Source organism: Chroicocephalus ridibundus, chromosome 8, assembly GCF_963924245.1.
Source record: "Chroicocephalus ridibundus chromosome 8, bChrRid1.1, whole genome shotgun sequence".
Lineage (NCBI taxonomy): Eukaryota > Metazoa > Chordata > Aves > Charadriiformes > Laridae > Chroicocephalus > Chroicocephalus ridibundus.
In genome coordinates this window covers 17,028,871-17,050,131 of record NC_086291.1, presented here as the reverse complement: position 1 = coordinate 17,050,131, position 21,261 = coordinate 17,028,871, and the positions used below count along the sequence as shown (strand labels likewise).

Genomic DNA, 21,261 nt, shown 5'->3' with positions numbered 1-21,261 from the left:
GGAGATGGAGAAGCCACTGGATGAGATTAAACAAGACCATGAGTCTTGCATCCCCTGGAGACCCCCAGTGTCACCGACAGTGCTGAACTGTCATGTTCAGCGATTCCGGGGAGAGGCTGACAGTGCAGCCAGCATCCACCTCCAGCTCTTAACGTGCCTCTGCAAAAAGTGCGCTTCTGAGAGCAAGAAGGGATCTCAATGGCCCGAAAAACCATTGAGGTTTTTGAGATGGTCACCATATATCATGGCAACTATCCCCATTTGTTATGTTTTGCGTGCATTCGGTACTCTGCTTGGAAACAGCCGAGTGGTGCCGAGGGCTGGAGGATGTTGCACCCCCTGCGCTTCCCTCTGCGACCAGCTCCTGCGTCTGCAGCTAGAAAGCACTGCAGGCTCCTGTCAGCATCGTGCATTTAGACCCTGAGAAAAACACAATGGTTTGAATGATATAATTATGAGGATTTTTTTTTCCCCCTGCATTATTCTTCTGGGAAATGCACAGTGGGAGGATTAGTTAATACATTAGGCTACAGGAGGTAAATCAACAGAGGTGCGTACAGAGCGTTTAAGTTCAGAGCTGCTGCTGTGTAATGGACTGTAGTCACATATCGCAGCGTGTGTACGTGTAATTGTCTCCCAGGCTGGAGACTGAATCCTTAAAGGTTCCCTCACTACACATTACTTCTCCAAACAAGAGGCAGAAGTATAACACAGTACTACCGACGCAGATGACTCATTCTGATACGCTACTTAAAACATGCCAAGGACATTAGCTACAGCTCAGCCAAAAGCTCCCTGTCTGAAATAAACATTGATCTGATGGAGTCCTGCATTAACTTTTAAAACATAACAGCAGGGGGCAAAGAGGGCCAGGGTTTTTCACTGCAAACTAGCTGCTTACACAATAGGAATGAGGTATACGTTCAGTGCTGGCTGTTCTTTTTCTAAACAATTTTTCCCAGAACTTGCAACGGCGAAGTTCTGAAGAATTCTAAGGCTCTTCTTTCAGAATAATTCAGTTTTCAGTAAATAGTCTGGAAAAAGACATCCTGCCTTGCACATTGCGTATAAGATTGCAGAAATCTATTTTTAGGGTCGCGAGCTAAAATTAACATCTGGCTCTATTGATATTTCAGCTGTATTACATGCATTTGGTCTGAATGTAGCCCTCAGACCTCTTTTGCAGTGGCATTTATCCTATGTGCATATATCATGCAACCTATCCCTAACATGCAAATAAAACTTGGATTTTCGGTCATCTGGCATACTTGTACGTTCTCTACATTTTTTGTTACTTTGCTTACAACTAATTACTCTGGAGAGAGTGCAGTCTATTTATATGCTTTGTAAACACTCCCTCTTCTAAATGCTTTGTGGTATCATTTTCTTCTGTGTCTTTATGGAGGATTGTCAAATGAGGGAAGCAGCTGAACTGGGGAGGCATAGGAAAGAATGGAAAATAAATCCCCTAACGTCAACAAGGAGGTGATTGTCAGTGTTAGCAAACGTTTCTCTGAAAACTATTCTGTTAAATTATTTACAAATTTGGAGTAATATGCTGCCTGCTGCTATGCAAAATGAAGATTTGATTATTTTTTTTTCACTGTCAGCCTGGCAAGTGAAGTAACCTCCGCGCATAAAATCCCATCGTGCGGAACAAGCAGCTTTGGTGCCACTGGGATTCTTCCCGCTGCTTGGTGATGGTCTGACAGCAGCGATCAGTCTTTTAGCGCTCCTGCAGGCACCAGCATTTCCTCAGAAGTATCACATTAAGGTAATAAAACAATCTTTTGCTTAAGATAGATACATGTCTTCATCTTTATGGATTGACACATTGTCCCCAGCTCTGCATGTAGGACAAGGGCAGGCTTGCCTGGCTGTTGCTGGCACGTGCCACTTCTTCCAGCAATCGGTATGAAGCCCAGAAGGAAGCTTCCTAGGCTCGGGTTTGCTAAACCAAAGGCCTTCAGAATCTCTTCCACCCTCCAAAGTGCAGAAACCGGCATTGAGTGAAGGCAGAGAGCTGCTGCTGGCCGTCAGAGGCACACGTGAAATGCTCCCCTTCCCTGTGAGCAAGTTCCTGAAATCTGGAGTTCTTCCACAAAACCCAGGGACATATTTGACAATTACTGGGATTTTTGCAAAGGTAAACTGGACCTGGTAGATATGATACGGCCAAAAATGAAGGTTATGTTCATATAAAGAAGTGTCACTGAAATATCCAGATGGATTTGAAGAGAGGCTTTTATGTCTTGGAAAACGTAACATCTTTTGATTGCTGCTGTTTCCTCAGGAGTCTGCTTTGAGAAACGCGGTGTTTTAGGACCTGTGAATACTCCAAGTGAACTGCCCGAACTTTAACGGGAAGGCTCTGTTTTATAATCAGCTTTGTACTGCCCCAGCTAACCCAGTGAATGACAAGAAATAAAACCACAAACAAAAAAAACACTCACAAACTAAAACCAACCCCCAAGCCCCCAAAGAAACCCCAACCAACAACTCAACCAACACTACTCCCCCTCCCCCACCTGTAAAGAATATTAAGCCTAGGAAAATAATTTTCTAATCAATAATGTCACAATTTGCAATAATGCAAATCTGAAAACATCTGAGGATATTTGTCCAACTTCTTAATGTGTATTTAAACTATAAAAATACCTCGAGATAAAAAAGGTTATAGCTGCAATACTTTGTAAAGGAATAAAATATTAATTTTGTTGAAAATTTGTATTAAAATCCATTTTGTTCCAACAGGCAAATAGGAATGCTGTCGTATTTATATATGTAACTTTGAAATCATTGCAAGCTAGCTATTAAGAGGAAAAGACCGTATAGGTTACATGTGTTGGCTGACCAATTTAAAGCAAAACTAAACATCTGATAACCATAAATGTTATTTTTTTGTATGCACATTCTAATGCTGTAAGTACTTAAGACAAAAAAGAAGTGATCCCCAAGCTATAAAATAGAAAAAGAACAAACTATAGAATTTTCATGTAATTTTTTTTTCCTGTTACTGGTTTTAAAGATGTCTCCGTTTTGATCTGTGTGGACATCTGTCTCTGCTGGATGGTTTCAGAAGAATTTAAACAGCCCCAGTAGTTTTTGAAGGGAGGTAAAAAGTATATTGTTATGCCTGTGCTTGAAAATGGAGACTGAGGGGAGGTTTGGCATCTTCTGCTTCACAGAAAATGGCTAAAATGTGGCAGTGCAGAAGATCGTTGTGCCAGCCTGATGTCTCTTGCCTTGCCATTACAAGGTTGTGAGCCTTGCAATGAGCAGCCCTTCACTTGTGTCCGGGAGAGACACTGCAGGTGTCACCCCTACCCTTCCTGGAGGTCCCGGGGTGCAATGCCCATCCGTCTCTGGAGGACCTGCAGCACCAGAAGAAGGCTGGAGCCCTGTGAAAAATAATCCCTGATCCTGTAAGGACTCTAAGTGTGCAATGCGAGGTTGCAAGAAAAAGTTAACGCTGGTACTTTGACAAGTTCTGGACATCTCAACCTTGGGGATCTTCATTGATTAAACTGGTGTGTGTGCGTTTGAGTCAACACGGTGCAGTTACTCATGTCATCTGTTGTTCAACTTTTGACGACGTCTAAGCCAAACACCAGATAACTAAACAACCATGAGGTTTTTATGGCTCTCTGTAATAAGAATAATCCAGGCACATCTGGCTTAATGAACTTATTTGATCTAAGTAGGAAAAAAGTCTCATCTTTCAGATGTATTCATAATTTTTCTCTAGGCTTTTTATCAGTGTTTATAGGAGGATTTTATTCAGTTTTACTTTTTTACGTTACATGAGTGGGGAGGGGGGAAGGGTTGCTCTGAAATAATTCTGTGCCTGCTGAAAGACCTAGCCCTTTACTTCCCTGCAACAGTAGTTCTCGCTCACATATCTAACCAATTTTAAATAACTGAAGAACAGGATCAAAATTTCATCTCTAAAAATAAGGTGATGAAAATAGTCTATTAAAAAATACTATGCTATATTGGTGGTACAGCTGTAGGGATTTACAAAAATTAATTATATTACTATTGTAAAAATATCAGCATTGAAGTTAGTGCCAATGTATTTTGGTCTTGGATTATGCATATTCATCTGTCTGGTATTTTCAGAAAAAGCAATCTACGTAAAGTCTCTTTCTCTATAGAAAATTTTCCCTGCTATTAGACATGCCTGCTCTAGAATTCTTAATTTGGAAATTAAATGTTCATCATACGAAAATACCATGTTGTACTCGACAATACTTTTGGCTTTCTTCTTAAATCCAGAGATTCCAAGAAAAACAACAATAAGCCCCATTTTTTTTTCCTTTATTGGGAGCTAAAGAGTACTGAAGAAGTCCGATGATGACTTATTCATGGCAGGGGGGGCAAGGGGGGGTGGGAAAGAGTGCAATTTCTGTTTTCATTGATAATACTTTCGTTTCATTGTTAATACCTACTGAGTCTGGAAACGCCTGTTTTGATGAACATCATCAACAAATGTTGTCAGGTTTAAATTACTCCATTGTTCTGTATGATTTAGGTTTGCTGTGTGTTAAGAGACTCAGGATATTTAAAAACCACTAGAGAGAATTGGTGGGAAGTTGGAGGAAACTTTCTGACATATCAAAGCAATCATGTATTGTTAATGGTTGAGATAACTATGTGAAGTTGGTCAATTTATTTATCTTTTTGTGATTAAATTTCTCTCTTCCCAAAGATAGAGTTCATAAGTATTCACAGTATTATATTATTTCCTCTCTCTTTCAAAGTTTGGGTATGGGAAATGGAGATCTTGTGGCTGCCTCAAAGAACTGTATTTTGCATCATTTTGAAGGTCATAAACTGGAGTCTCATGGAATTTTCGGCCTCTATAACTGGTGAGAAAATTATGATAAGATTTTTAAAGTGAGAACAAGTCCTCTTACTCCAAGGCAGAGATTTAACATGGTCTTAGCCACTGAGCATCAGTAGCTCACCTCTCATCAGGTGAGGAAGTAGAGGACTGAGGCTTCTGCAAGCTCCCCTTGCTGCTGCCAGAAGCAAGCCCAAGATGTATTCTAGTTACTGTGGAAGGAATATCTGAGAACACATATTTTTCTGGCTGCAGCCAAAAGGGCTGGAAATGGAGATGGTCAAGAAAGACTTTTCTAGGACTAACGAACTGCAGAATGAAGCATCTCCCGCAGTTGCTGAGAAAAGAAAGAGAGCGTCTTTAAAAGGGACCGTCCTAATGCAGAGCACTCTGCGGCTCAGGAATGAAATACTTCTCAGATGACTGCGCTGGTTCTTCCAGATGTGTGAGCAATTTTTAGTGCTGATGAGATTTTGTTAGCAGGCTGGGAGTAGCATATGAGTGTGGACAGTCTCACTCCAAATGGGCCCCATTTTTATTCTTTTACAGAGATTGGTTTTTCAGGAGATACCTGCAGATTTTATCCTGCAGAAAGATTGTCTATAAGATGTCTCTAAGGGTATTTTGTCCCATCCTTCCAATGTGAAAGGGTGCTATGGAGCACTACTGAGGAGGTTAAGTGTCCTCGGGTGCTATGAATTAGTGTTTTGTCACACAGGACAACCACAGCTTTTTTGTTTTTGCAAAAATAGGCTTTTGCTTCCTTTTACTGATGGAGACAGGGCAAGTTTTGTGCAATGGCAGAGAACAAGGACCCTTTGGGGAGGGCTCTTGCCATGGGCAGGAGGCTTCGGGGAGACTTGCTGGGGAAGCCCTGGTGCAGGGGACCCCATCGAGGTTGTTGAATGCCCGTGGCAGGAGGTCACAGCCACCACTCCCGTGGGGGAGCGCTCGCTAAACTTTGTGTCTCTCTCAGCATGCGTTGGTAGAGGTGGTAATTTGGTCCTAGGAATACAGACTTTTAGTCATATTTACAGACGTCACCTACACGGGGAATTTTGTGTTCAATGAGTATCCCAGAAAATATCTCATGTCAAAACATCTTCCCGCCTGTAAGAGTGGGTGTCTCCACTTCCTGCCTGGATGGCAAAACACTCCATCAATGATGGGATAAAGATTAACTAAAAATGAAAGTCATTGGGTTTTCTTTAACTCCTCCGTTTTTTCTTTCACCAGTTGCTCTTAGGCCCCGGAGCCCCTCTTTAAGATGGAAATTTACTGTGCTTCTCTCTTGGCAGTTTAGCCTATTTGGTAATTGGAGTCTTCTCATTTGGTGAGCCGTTCCCATGGTTCCCACGTTGCACTCGTTCTTGCTCTCGTATTTTCCATTCCCTTATTACTTCCCTAATAACTGCTTCTCAGGCTTCTCTCTTCCTTTAATATTTTCTTGTGTGTTTGGCTGGGCTTCTCCGCATTCTTGGTATGGCATACAATGGGCCATCACTGGAACAAGACGTCACAGCTTTTCAGCTGCTGGGTGTGGGGTTGCTCCTCCAGAAGGCTTTGCTTCAGTCACCCGTTCCAGCTCTCTCCACGAGAGTTTTTACTCTGCTAACGCTATAGCAGTGACTTTCTAAAATGGATGACACCTGATCTTGTAAAAAATTGCAAATATCTTGGCTGCAGTGAGACACCTTTCTCAGTGGGAGCCGCTGGAGCCTTGTGGTCTGGAGCCTCTGCTCTGTCTTGCGGTTCACTGAGGCTCTCTTCTGTTTCTTGCTCCTGGTTGGATGTATTCCCTTGTTTGCTTTAACTAAGCATCTTAAGGAATCTTGCTAGTCTATACGGTCATTTGTGGCTTGGCATTTTTGTCAGTCCTGGCTCTATCGTGACTTTTTTTTTTCATCTATGTGCCAGGACCTCTTAAGTTTGGTACCCTGTACCCACAGCATCTCTCCTTTCCTCTCTCAGCCCCTTCCCCTCACAGGTTTTTGTGTGTTGGCCTTGTAAGGCGGAAAAATCCTCTCCACTATGAATTCTTCAGCATGTAAATTTGTGTTAATTATCTCTCTATTTTGCTAGTAGAAAATTAAAAAGGATAGTATTGATCATGACCATATGATGATGACTATATTGATGATGACTAAAAAGTCATCAATTGTGCTCTTTAAGGGCATTTCCAGATTTTGGACATATTCAAAACTGGAGAACACCGCTTCCCACTAATTCCTTCTATCAGAAGGTAACAGGCGTAACTAGAGACAGAAGGCAGACGCTGGTCGTTACAATTTCTTTCCCTTTCTACAAAGAATAGATAAGTCTAATGGTTTCAGACCTGGAGTCCCCCTTTCTTCAATTTTAGCTGGTTGTTGACAAAGACGTGCTGTTATCCTTTCCATTTCTTGTATTTCTTAATCATATTTGATAGCTTGGTCACTTTCTTTAACCGGAGCAACATGTTAAACTTTTTTGGCTGCCACAGAGAGAATTCTAAATAATTTTGCTGAACAAGGTTCCAGCAGTTTTGGTACGTAGCCTAACACCATATATTGTGGTGCGCAGGGAAAATCAGTTCTCCAAAGGGAACTCAATAGCAGTGTGGAACTTCTGCCAAAAAATTCCTAATTCTGGGACTGTACCAGGAAACTTGTGTGGGTCCCGTTCTGCTCCTGCTCAAGTCAAAGGTAAAGCTCCTACTGACTGCAGTGGGATAAGGCTCAGACTCCAACACTCAGCCCTCACATTCCCATTTCACACATCTTCCTTCAAATTCTTATTCTTTTTTTCTTTATTTTTAGGCTCTGGCAATATACTAACCATTGTTCTCTCCTGTACGTTTTCTGGAAGGGGAATCACTGATAAAAAACCATTTTCCTCGCCTCTTACACTATTTAAGAGCAGCTCCTGTTCTGTGCCCCAAAGCATGGCTGGAACTCAGCAGCTGTAATCGGCAGTGACAGATGAGCAAGTCAGATCATGAGAGGAGGAAAAGAAAACTGCTGGAAAAGGAGAAAACAAACAGAAGAAGAGCTTGTGATCATGTCAGAAAGGCAAGAAGCGGTATCTCAAAAGAATTAATTTTGCATTTCAGTAATCCCTGAGAGATAAGAGAAATCAGGGATAGGCTGCGGTCAAGCAGGAGATAGCAGACATGGAAAAATGGGATCTCGTGACATTTACCATAGGAAATGAAACTCCAGCATCGCTGCGTTGCAATGAGTGCTAACATGTTTGGAGCTGGACCATGTCTTTTGGTGTGTGTAAGTATACAGACTGCTATATATAGCTCTGGAATTAAACACACGTAATCTGATAGCTTTAAACATAGTAGGTTTTGCTTATTAGGCTGTAAGAACACTTGGAAAAAGCAAGCGTAAGAATAAAACTCACACTGATTTATGCCATGAAGCTTAGAAGGGATTTGGAGCTGATCTAAAACACAAAGTGATGGGCAACAGTTTGGGGACTGCTGGACTATTTCCAACAGTGCCACACGCTCACTGTCTGACATCGGGGAAGTCCTTTCATCGCCTTATGCTTTCATTTGCTTACTTCATCTGCATTAGATGGTGCTAATTTCTTCTGTTAGGAGCTTTAGCAGCTCTGAAGGGTGTTAATATTGAAGGAAAGCAACGAAGATGCAGAGTAACATTAGTCACTTCTCCAAAAAAAGAAAAAAAAGGTGCAAGAGCTGCCAGGTGGAGAGACACAGGGAAGGGAACAAGGAGCATCCCTTGCACATCCCCAACCCATTTCTGGACACGTGGCCCAGAGACATGTGAGCTGTGTGTGGCAGGGAAGTGGAAGGGCACAGGTAGTCCTTCCCCTGGCCTGTGACCCCCCCATGGCCTGACCAGCCCCTGGGGCTCCTTGTATGTCACTTAAGTCACTGCGTAACTGGGGTCAGCAAAGCTTTATTTACACCCTTTATGTGCAGCTGGTGAGAATCTCAAGTTGTGCCTTCTCCAGAGCAAACACTGCTGGAAAGGGGGATCTCAGCACATAACGTCCCCAGCCCACCTCGCCACATGCTGCAGGTTGCCTCCTGTAGGAGCAAAAAAAAATCCTGCAGGATTTTTCCAGGGTCACTCTCAGGGCAGGATTCTCTTCATAGTAGCCCTAACGCTGATGCTAAAGGGTTAAGAAATCAACTATATGTCTACTGCATATAAGACATCTTATTTAAGGGATTGATAGATTTCATGGGAATGGCACCAAACCATTCCAAACCCAATCAGTAATGTGCACATTTTAGCTCATCTTAATGCTAATAAACAAAAACTAAATTAAATATAACACTGCAGTTGTTGGAAGCCACTCCAGTGTGGTTTAAAACAGAAATGCTGACAAAGACTTTGTTGCAGCAGTGCCCAATGCCTCCCTGGGCAGGCAACCAGGTTCTCTTCAGTGAATAAATACATTTTCACGTTTTGCTGTCACTTTGTTTAATGCAAGGTACATAGACAGAAAGGCAAAATGTTGTCAGCTTTTACTTTTGGTTTTCAAAAAGTGAAGTAAATAGGAAATCCCCTGGTAGCCAGTGAGACTATATAGATTCTGAATGATTCAAGGTATTGAAAATGAATTTGAGTGTGAAATCAAACACACTGTGGTGTGCTGCCTGAGAATAATTTTTTCCCCTGTAACTTTGCCTTCTGTTATCCACAAGAAAATTCACCGGTCTAGGTTTGCTTTTGGTTCCCACAAAGTTTCCCCCCCCATTTTTCTGCGTGTTCCCAGCCACCTGGATCACCCAGAAAAGTCCTTTTCAGCTGAGTGGAGCGTCCTCAGTGATAACAATATGAAATCCCTGTCTTGTACAACCTTTCTTTGTGCCTTATCACTTCTCTTGGTTTCTGCTGTTTGGGAATGTGTTTGGGTTTATTTCATGTCACCTTTCTCCATCTTACCTATAACCCGAAGGCCTTTGCTGCAGGTCTGATGTGAAATCTTCATTCTTGTAACACGCATCAAGAGCCAAATACCACAATCCTAATGCACATTAAATTTCTGCTTAGGTCAATGGAAGTTTTGCCTAAGTAAGGCTGCAGGCTTTGACCACAGGTTTGCTGTACAGTGTGCATTGCAACGTCTGGTATTGTTTAACTCTACCTTGTTTGTTTTGAGAGACAGTTTGCATTAAGATGTCTTATGGGATAAAGTGACAATGGACTATGTTACTGGGACAAGGTAAGAAAACTGGAAATTAAAGCTTTGTCTGTTAGCAAGAAGAGAGTGAAGGGTGTCGTATTTCTTTTGGCACGGCAATGCTACCAAATTACATCTGCTCTTCAAACATTTTCCAGAGGGAGGATTGCTGGACCCCACTCCAATTATAGTCGAGATGCAAAACCTCCAGCACACTCAGCTTTTTCTCTTTATACCATTTCATCATCTCCCTTTCCCCCCTCCTCCGTCACCGCGTTTTAATTTAACTTGCAGCTTCCTGCAGAGCCTTCCCAGCGGGAACCGAAGCCGCTCCTCGCCCCTCGGATGCGCTGAACGGCATCACCTGTCTCCCTCCTCCCCAGCCCACCGCCCGCTCCGCTCCGCTCCGCTCTCCCTCCGCGGCTCCGCCGCCGCTGGGGCGGGCGGCGCTCGGCTGCCGTCCCGGATCCACGCCCGGCGGTTCGGGCGTGGGAGGACACACACACACACACACGGGACGGGACTTGCGCGGGGCAGAGCGCACCATGCGCGGCCGGGGTCCGGCCCGCCCCGGGGGCCGTGTTTGCTGATGTAATCGCCAGGCAGCCGGCGCTGAAACCCAACACCGCGGCGGGCGGGAAGTTCCGCCGGTGCCGGGGCAGGCGGCTGCAAGCGCCGCTCCGCCGCCGGACTCCGCGGGCAGCCGCGGGGCTCCCCCGCCACCCGGCCCCGGTCGCCCCCACCCCCCGTCCCTATCCTTCACTTCCCTCCCCAGCCGCTGCCGCGCCCGCGGGCTGTACGCGGGCCGCCCCCGGGCTTGCGCGGAGCTCGGCGGAGCAGCTCGGTGCCGGCGGGGTTTCATGGACAGGACCTGACCCTGCGGTGCTGGGCTCCGGCTTTCCCTCGGATCTCCGCTGCCCGGGCAAATGCATACAAATGCATTTGGGAGCCGAGAGGACAAGGCGAGGACGCATCTCTCCCGCGGCACGAACGTAAGCGGGAGCCGGGGAGGCGCGACGGCGGGACCCGCTCCCCCGCACGGACCCCGACGGGGCGCACCGCACCGGGGCGGGGGGCTCGGCCGCGGGGCGGGCAGGGGACGGGGGCAGAGGACGGCGACCCGGGTGGGCTGTCCCACACTCGTACGCCCCCGAACAGCAGCCGTAGCCCCACGAGGTCCCGGGTGTCCCGGGAGGACCGGCGGGGCCGCGGGCTGCCGGCTCCCGGCACGAAGCCCGGCTGTGCCGGCGGCTGTGCGTCTCTCTCCTCCCCACGCCCCTGGCCCTTCAGGCGCTCCCCCTTGTCTCTCCTCTCCCTCTTGCTTTCCTGGATGCTCCCGGTGCCGTCCAGCACCCTCGTGTCATCCTGTCCCCGTCCAAACCCGCAGCCCGGCCCGGGGAGGGTTACGGAGGTGTGTGCTCCCACCCCCGCAGGGGCAGCCTGTCCCGAGAGCCAGCGCACGCCGCTCCCCGAGGGGGTGACGGGGATCCTGGGGGAGAGCGTGCCTCTGCACCCCCCGGTAGCCCGGCTGCTCGCCCTGCCTGTTGGTACCTAGCTGTTAAAGCGAACAGCCAAAACCTGCAGAATTTATGTTTAAGAGCTGAAGCTGCTCTCTTAATAATGGAGATGACCAGATAACTATTTACATGCTTCTGCAATAGGTTTAGGTATTTCTAATGTACGGTCATCTATGATGCAAAGGCAGAGCTCCGCTGTCCTCTATAGTTTGCCTAAAAGCAGCCTGGGCAAGATGATTGTGAACTTTTTATAGTTGTAATGATGTTATCTAGATTACCAGTATGTGTCTCTTTTTGCAAAGTGCTTATTTTATTCAGCTATGGCTTAAATGAAGTTTACTGGGAGCTCCGAGCCGGACAGAGGAGGATTAGTTTTGTGTTGTAGTGAGGATTAGTTTTGTGTTGTAGTGAGGATTATGTTGCTCGAGTGTGCCTGGTGTATAATCTGGGTGCGATTGAGTGCTTATGAGCAGTTAGGTGGCTGCCTGAAGGTGGCCTTCCCGGGAGATCTGCATGTTTAATGGCTGCGTCTGTGGGATTTCAGGCATCATCTGAATGCAATCTAAAAAGGGGTTTACTTCTTATCTGTTAAGGGATATTGCTGATAGAGAAACATAAATTGAATTATAGTAAAGCAGTACAGATGTAGTTTACCCAAGTTCAAAATCTGAGATAGCTTCAGCATATATATCTATATGCTTCTTTACAGACAGAATTAATCTTGTTTACCTGATTTACTTGACTAGAGAGAAAGCAACCTGGTTACTTGCCTGTGTTGAGAAATCAGAAGCCTTCACAAAAGGGTCAGGTTTCTATAGCATATCAGTCCTTTGCAACCCAGACCACCTTTTTGTGGAAATGCTGTTAGGTCAGACCTGCTACCTGTATAGGGCTGTCTCTGCAGGCTAAATAAATAAGGCTTCTACAGCTCCACGACTCCTAAATATCCCACCAAATTTGTTGACAGAGTATTTCATTTTAAAACACTGTTTTAAGGGGGAACAGCCTTCTGTTCCCCTTATCTCTTGCGAGTGCTGAGTTTTAGAACGTTTGAAGAGTGATCTACAAGATGCATGGAGACAAACCTTGAGAGAAGAGAGTATTTCACAGGAGTGGGATTTCAGCTGTGTACTTGTACCTTAATACAGAGGGAAACACTTGGTGTACTCCGGCCAGACGAAAGAGCTAGCGTAAAAAATAAAGGACATGCTCATAAAATGGTTCAAAGATCACACCTTTTAAATTAATGTTTCTCCTCTTAGAAATACTAAGCAGTTGACTGTTCCTCTGGATGTGGTAGTTTCCCATCTTAAGCCAAATGCTGTCCAGAGAGTGGCTGGGCCACCAGGCAGGGAGTTTCCTTTCTCCGCAGCACAGCACTGTGGTAGGACTGCTCTTAGGTCGCTGCTCCTCAGGAGGAAAGAGCAATACACCTTTTGATCCTCTGCCTCGTACCTTATCTTGTGTCTCTCCCTTTCCCCCTTCTTTCAACTTGTGAACCTTTGGCACAGGATTCAGGAGCGTCCCTCTCTCTGGTTAGGTGCACAGTGGCATCCCTGCCCAAAGGGCATGCAGCTCTCACCTGGGAGAGGCTGTGGAGGTTGTTGTGTCCCCTCAAACCGTGTTGATTGTGGGTCTCTTCAAACTGCAGCACTGGCCCTGCTGGCTAATTTCATAATAGCAGCAGAGGAAGATATCTTTCTTTTCAGATCTTGAAAGATAAGATTTTTAATAGCTTGCGGTCTTTGAGAAGCCCGGGGCATCTGTGTCCCCAAGGTGGTATCACCCTTCCCAAAGCCCTCCTTGGGCTTGATGGACATAAACTGGGCCATTGTCCTCAGCAGTCCTCAGAGGAGATCTAATGAGGTAATGCATGTGGGGCAGGTGCTGGCATTTAAACCGTCATCACTGACGAGCGGAGGGCTGAATGCAGCCCTCGAGCTTAGTGTGTTCTGCACCTGTGCCAGTTATACCGGGAACAGGTTTCCTGCCTTCTCTCGCAGTCAGTGGCATTTCTTCCTTTAAACCTGACGTTCAGGCAGCTAGCCTGGAACGAAGAGGATACTGTTACCCTGCACCGCTCTGCACTGACCAAACCTGAGCACTGTACACTGCTGAGTAGTCTTCAGAGGGTGGAATTTTGCATCGTTGCTTGTCACAACTTGCTTTGAAGCTTATCAGTTTCCTCATCCATCTGTCATCCTTAATGGAAAAAAATAAACACGGATAGTTGCTGTCTGCACATAGGAAGAGGCAAACAGCCACAAGATGTCAAAGATTATCAGAAAGACTAAGCTTTGTTTTAAGTGGTAGAATAGCTCAACCATGTTTGATAGTGCCTTTCTCCAAACAGTTATGTAGTTGCTGTCAGCTTGTGCTTGTGTGTAAAATAGGAGGATGAAAAGGCAGGAGGAGGGGAGGAAGCTCAAGAGATACCTAGACTCTAGGGCAGGACATAGCCAAGGGGTATTGGAACAGCTTCATGTGTGACAGACATTAAAGGCGGAAAAATAGCCAGCATTTGAATCAGCTGGAGTCTCCTGGCCATCTGCTTTTGCATTTTTCTGTTGTCATGTCCCAACAGGGCAAGTCTCCTCAAGAGCTATGGGCTCAGCTAAGGCAGGTGGCCCAGGCTTTCAGCATGCTGCTTGCTTTGTCCCTTGCAGCTATGGCAGACGATGGATGAAGCCGTATAAATGTTACATGGCAGGGAGCCTGGTTTAGTGGCAGTGCTTTTGTGAGAATGGAGGTTGAGAACTGGCTGCTCTGCAGCTTTTAATGCAAAGAGGAGTGGTCTTGACCAAGAGGGGTGGGTTTGCATGAACAGATTCTCTCAGAAGGACAGAATTTCTTTTTTTTTCATTTTCAGCCAGGGAGGTCTCCCTGGTACAACTTCCCTTCAGGTTGCACATGGTTTCATTTACAAAAAGTTTTACTTCTGAAAAAAGGTAGAAGGAAGACTAACTTTTTTCCCACGCATTAGGGGAACTCCAGCCCTATGGTTGTCTCTGATCCCTGTTTTTTCTCTTAGCTGATCACTCATCTGTTCTTGACATTAGCTGGAGAGTACTGTGTAAGCCAGACATTTGTCTTTACCTCGCACTAAATGTTTCTGTATATCCAGTTACATCCATGTAATTTACAGCCCTGGGAGCATTTTGGAATTTCTTGCCTTCCTACAGCATTTGCTGGGAGGTGATGGAGGCAGATACCTGACACACAGCTTGTCCCTGGCTGGCGCTGTGGAAGAGGCTGTTGTAATGTTAAGAGGAGTCATCTTCGCACTTTGGGCTCTGGGGTTCTTTGAGCATCCTGACTTTGGAGTTACCTAAAATGTGAAATACTATTTTTAATTGTGGATTCATTTTGCGCCCATGAAAGTCAAACAAACAAATAAATAAATAAATGTCCTGAGTTTTAGCTGATACAGTGCAATGTGTGGACTTTCTTCCTAACCGAGCTAATCCCCTGTGGCTGAGCTTCTCATTAGGTCAAAAGATGATGCATTGTGTGACACAGAAACTAGTTACTTGTGAAATAACACCAGAACTTGAATTCTGGTCTTCAGAGCTGGAAAAAAGAAGTGAGTGTCCCGTAGCTAAACTGCTGTTTGGACAACAGTCAATATTAGGTCTCTTGCAGGAGCGGCAGAACGGCTCCAGTAGACGTTTCGTGGCTGTAGCAGGAGTAAGCCTGAAGAGAGGAACAGCTGGGGATTGCAGTGGTTAATTTTAAAACGTGCCCTTACAAGCATGTAGGGATTTATAAGGCGTAGTTTCCACCGCACTCCCCTTCTGTGATGAGAACTGGAGCAATGATGTCTATTTTTTAATACCCTATACATTCTGTGCATTTCCTTCTAAGAAACATGATGTATCTACAGTTTCACAGAGGCAATACCAATGACAAAATATTGCTATTATTATGCTTTACTGTTTCTTAAATTATTCATTTGTTCTGATTGCCAGAACTTAGACTCTCACAATATGTAAATCCACACGTAGGTGCATAACCTACAATGGACCTAATTTTGTCCAAGATCCAGCCTGCTTGTTCGCTTTGACATCTTTGAGCAGGTGTTTTGAAGAATGCTGCAGGAGATTCTTTAAAATATATCATAGCAGGAAAAATATAAAGCTCGTCTTCTCTGCCCCTGTAATTTGAAATCCTGTTTAAATAAGTGCTTTGCCTGAAAATCAGTGTGGCAATTTGTGAATTCAGTCCAGAGGAGAGGACAGCAGAGAGGTCTGCCAGCTGGAGACTCAGGGGTGGTGGATAGTGCACTTTGTAAAAATTATTGTTTGAACCAACACATCTGTAAGGAACGGGAGTTTGTTGGGTCTTCCTTTCTCCTCCCAGCATTTGCCATGGGTGGTTTTCCTCATAACAGGAACTGGGGGGAGGCTCAGCCAGTAGGTTTTGGTTGGCAGGTGTCTATCAGGGGCTGGGCTTGGGGAGGGGGCGGTTGAGAACTACCTGCTGCTGGGGTTGGGCGGGACTGGGGAGGGGGGGGCGCAAGAAGCAGCGATGCCAGCTGCGAGTACCTCCTCCTGAGGGGGACGTGGTTTGAAAACTGGGGTGAAACCCCACAGTAAAACTGCCTAAGTGGAAGGAGGGTAAGTGATCAAACCCATCTTCTGCTAGATATGTGAATTCTGACTTTTTCTTTATTTCACCGAGCAGACTGAGTGACAAACACAGATATCTTCCTTTGTGATTTTCATACACTTGGATGTTTCATGAATGTGTGAATTGATTTTTTTTTTTTTTAGATACTGTTCTATATATGTGTGTGTATATACACGTGTATATAAATAATTAAATCATAGCATGATTTCTTGTCATTGTAGCATTACTAATACTTGGTTTATACATTCATTATCCTCTGAGCTGAAGGTAACCTGGCAGTGATCACTCAGTGGAAGGAACTTGTCTGTCATTGCTGTCTGAACCACGTGTGGCTGTATAAAGCGGTGGGATTTTCTTCCTGAGCGTTTTGTGCTGTGCAAACCTAACTAATTAGCTGGCAAAGCTACATCAGATGAAGTTAAAGGTGTTTAGTTGCAACTGGGTTACTTTCAAATACTGTTTATTCCAGATACTTAAGCGTTCTCTGGCATGGTCCAGCAAATGCTTTTAGTTTGTCTAATGCTTAATATTATGAAAAGTAAATGAGGTTACATATGTTAATGATCAAGAAGGCCGAGCTGTGGCTAGAGTGTGACTTGGGTAGTCAGTATCAGAACTATGTTTATGATACTTTAGAAATATTTCTTCTGTGCACTAAATAGATACAGGTTACTATATTGTCACATACGTCTGTTTCTGTGCCTGGATGTCCAACATTAACAGAAAACATATTTCTCATTTATTAGAAGATCTAGTCACTGATAAAGTGTGGTTAGATGCTAATACAATAATGGAGTAAAAAATAGCAGACAGTCTGTGTTTAACCATAATAAGAACGGGTTTTTTTGCCCAACGCTTTGCCAACGGTGTCTTCATTTAAAGCAAATTTCGAGCACATAATCTATATCAACCTTATATATGTTTGTCACAATCAGTGAGTGTATAGTACCTATCAGTATTGCTCTCTTCTATCTCAGCATGAAGTTTTAAGTCAAAATGTAATGGGATTTTTTAATTTTTTGTGAAGAGCATGTCTTGTTTGTAACACGACACAATTTTATCATACGGGAACAAAAATGTGACACAACATTTTCATTTATGGTAAAATGAAGTGATACAGTGACAGGCCTGATAGCAGGTACGCTGGGATAAAAGTATCAACTGATCTCTACAGGCATTAACTTGTCATTTGTTTTATAGCTTCTTTACAGTAACTTTTTTTTCTTTCCAGGAAGGCATTTAGTACATAGCAGCATTCATATTTGAAGGCTGCTGCAAGAAAATATAAACCAGATACCCTGGCTTTATTAATAAAGTAACTGCAAAATATATGTACTATATATGAGGGTATACGTAATCCTCGATCTTTGTGTAAAATGCCTTCTCAGCATTAGTGGGAAGTTGTACAGCGTGATGGCTTTGATCCAGGACTTGCTGAAGTCAATGGTATCCTGCCATTGACTTTGGACACTGAATCAAGCTCCTAATTCCCGGGAGTTCTGAAACTTTAGATATTTTCTCACAAGTTCTTTTCTTTCTTTCCCTTTTAGGAAAACTCTCCTTTTAATTGCAATATGTGTAGCTGTGGGTGTTGCACAAGTACCCAAACAAGGTGAGAACGCTTTTTTTTTTTATGACAGGATATTTGTATAATCTGTTACTAGATGAAAAGAGTAAATGGGCTGCTGTTACTAGTGACCTTAGAGTTCAGTTCCTTAATGGTGAATTAAAGAAAATACCAGCTACAGAATAATGAGAGCAAAAGTTTAAAGCAACCAGTTTGGAAAAGATGACCTTTTGAAAATTACTCAGACTTTCTCTCTATGAAATTGCTTACATATTTAAGCAAGCTCTTCATAAAAGAGAAGCCTTGTACAGTGAAAAGGCTTTGCTTGTGTCTTCACTGCAAGTGGGTGTCCTTGGGGGTGGCAAGCTCTGACTTGAGTTACCTTTGCACTTAGGGCTGCGCAAGCAAGCCATTGCAGATAATAAAGGCTTAGTCTAGGCTGGCATCATTAAAGCAAAAAGTGAAATTGTGTATTCATTTGGTTTTGCATTCAGATGCAGATGTTAGTGGGGAAATAGGGTTGTCTTGTTTTAAGTTTCTTTTTTGATCTGCCAGCTGTTATAACTGCACCAGATGTGCAGCTTGCACTAGAGACCGCTGTGGGAGTATCGGCGTCCCGAAGTGGTGGGGGCTAACGTGCCATTAGCCATGTCTTATCTGCCAGGAGAGTGGCAGTAGCACTTCTCTGCCATGTTCCTTCACCGTACAGGTGAAGCAAGAAATGGGCCATCCTTGGCTGCTAAGTGTGTTAACTGGAAACACCCAGCTATTCGGTACTCACGCACAGCTGGCTTGCACGTTTAAGGCAAGACTCATTGCTGATAACGTTTTGCTAGAGCCCTGTGGGATATCTCGGCAGCCTCTCACCATTATTCTCACCACTGCCTTTTTCCTTCTCATAGTTCCCTGCAAGTGGCGAAGCTTGCTTTTTTTTTTATTCCAGTTGTTTTTTCCCCTGTTCTCTTTGTAGTTTTGCCTTCCGTTAGTTTGCCTGGTAGGACTGGTTGTTGCTTTTTCACATTCATCTCAATGGGGGACATACGCTTTCGTGATGACGGGATTTCCCCGGATTTTTCTAACAGCTGAGCCAAGCTCTCATCAGAGGAGTGGCAGCACCCATAGCTGTGTGTGGCCTGCCCCGCTCCAGGCCTGTGGGGACGGAAAGGGAGAGGCTGGTTTAGGGAGGCAGCTTGCCTTCTCCCGGTGTAGCGGGAGGAGGTGAGGGATGCCAGGGACAGGTGTGCAGTGATGGTTGGCCTTCATCCCTCCAGCCCACCCTCCCCCTCTGCAAAGAAATAAACAATTTCTATCACTTCTCGTGTGCCTTAGCCTGAGAATTGCTTTTTTTAATGAAACTTCAGGCGAGAACCGTGAAGGCTACAGGACTGGGGACGGCAGTGGCACAGGGAGTGGGTGCACTCTGAGGCTTATTTGCCTCTCGGCTGAGAGTATTTTGTGCACAGAGCTTTGCAGAAATGGGATAAAGCCTCTGGTCTTGACATGCTTATATCTGCTTGTTTTTGTATTTTGTCACCAGCAGATGAAGGAGCTTTCCTACTCTTTTTTTATATTATTATTTTTATTTCTCAACAGCATTTCTAGATAGCCATATGAGAAGCTTTACACAATGGAAACCCCCCTCCACCCTCCATGCATAGATCCCATACACAACTTAATTTTCTTTAAGTGCTTGCTTGGGATCAAAACGATGCATTGAACCTTGATGCAACTTTCTGCCCGTGGGTGAATTTGGTCCCTCATCCGCTTTATTTGCGCAGTGTATAACCAAGGTTGCAAAAAGCAGTTTGGAGAACAGCAGCCTGAGGAAACCTCCTTAAAAAAACAGAGCAGCTCAAGTGTATTCTTCAGTCTCAGTATCTAACCTGCAGAGCTAGCGCTGCTCCTTCACAGTGCTTAGAGTTTGTCCAGGAACAGGATTGTCTGCCCATTAGGAATATGTTAACAGTTAAGTGGTTATTAAAACTTTCTTGGCAGTTGTATTTAAAAAAAAAAAAAAAGAGTATTCTGCCAAATATGAAAATGCTAGCTAGAGTAATTAACATTCCTTCTCTCCTGAGCTGTTGGGACAGCCTGTGCGTGCTTTACCTGAGAAGCTATGCCTTGTTCATTTTGGTAGGCTGCTATAAATTGTGTTCAGTGAAATATATGTAAAGACACAGCCTCAGCCTTTAGGAATGGTACTTTGAGTGTGGCTCAAAGAATATACAGTTGATACAGAATCAGTGTGTCTGGTTGCCTTTCCTAGACCAGTCACTTGGCCTGGTGTCTGGGAGAGCATTGCAGCCAGGTATCTTAATTTACCCAACTGCAGATGCAGCGTCACCTGGGAAATGGGCAACCTGATGGGTGACTACTTTCAGTTTGGGTGGAGCTGACTGATGAATGACCCTTGTCTTTGCCATACTGGCAAAGGGAAAGTGAGTAATGTGTATACTAGGATCGCTGAAATGGAGAAAGCACCGCAAATATCCTGCCTTCGGAGTAGTCATGAGTATGGAGGAATGTGGAAAACGAACAAGAGAGACTGAACAGAATAGGGGTGAGGAATGACTAAATAGCCAAATCCCCTCATCCCACCCCCATTCCTTTCTGGGATATTTTTTGTGCCATGAGAGGGTCAGAAGATTTTTTGCCGGAGTCCATGTTAGGTTTTGCCTCTCCTCATGATGCAGTAAGGTCGTGAATTTTTCAAGTTCTAGAAGGTGGAAGGAAAGCACTTGACACCAAAAACCCAAAAAACTGTTCCTCCAAGAAGATGAGCTGTTACAGTTTGGAAGACTAATGGGTTGAGTGAACAGTAAGTGAAGACAGATGTTTTGCAGACATGGGTAAACAAAGAAAACTGACTACTGATAGGTAAAGAAAATAGTGGTTGTCATGCTGCGAGGAAGAGTTGAGAGGATTGCTTGCTCCCAAAACCCTTTGTACTGCCAAGAGCTTCTGAAAGCCCTTAAAATAAAATAAAAATACATGTTGGACCAGAAATGAAGCGACTGGCCAAAAAAGTTTGGAACAGCCATTTGGCTTGATGGTGGGTTAACAGGCAGCAAGTCAGCAAGGAATAATTAGTTGATACTTAATCTTTTGCTGTAATTTTTCACACGGCATTTTTTTGTGTTTAGCTTTTTCAAGACCTGTCATTGTTCGCAGAAATCTGTTTGGAGGACCTGGAGAATGTGTCTTATTTCTCATCATGCTTTCAGATGTTTTTCCTTTTTTTTTTAAGTAGCTTTTAAACAACGTGCTGTTTTCAAATCAGAGCTGCCAAAATTTTGGCAATTTTGCTTGCAGGTTGAGATTTAATAGTGATACTCTCGAGTGTCATTTTTAAATTGACTGTTTTAAGCCAATTTAAGTTTAAGCTTTTTTGGTTTGTACTTCAATTTACAATACTTCAGGCAGACCACGTACATTGTTATTTTGAAATACAAATATATAATTGCACATATTTTAAAATACAATTAGTTGCCACATATTTCAGGTTGGGATGCGATATTTAGGCATGACCTTAGGTTAGATTATTAGCTCTTTTC

The 21,261-nt window shown here is 44.2% G+C and overlaps 1 protein-coding gene across 1 annotated transcript in view; it reads left to right on the top strand.

Annotated features, from left to right (window-relative positions):
* Nucleotides 1-10,530: 10,530 nt before the first annotated feature.
* Nucleotides 10,531-21,261, top strand: part of COL24A1 (collagen type XXIV alpha 1 chain) — a 149,560-nt gene continuing 138,829 nt past the window's right edge. The window contains exons 1-2 of the mRNA XM_063344940.1: nucleotides 10,531-10,986; nucleotides 17,691-17,752. Coding sequence (XP_063201010.1) covers nucleotides 10,931-10,986; nucleotides 17,691-17,752 — 118 coding nt within the window. The 5' untranslated portion in view covers nucleotides 10,531-10,930. The remainder of the gene's footprint in view (nucleotides 10,987-17,690; nucleotides 17,753-21,261) is intronic.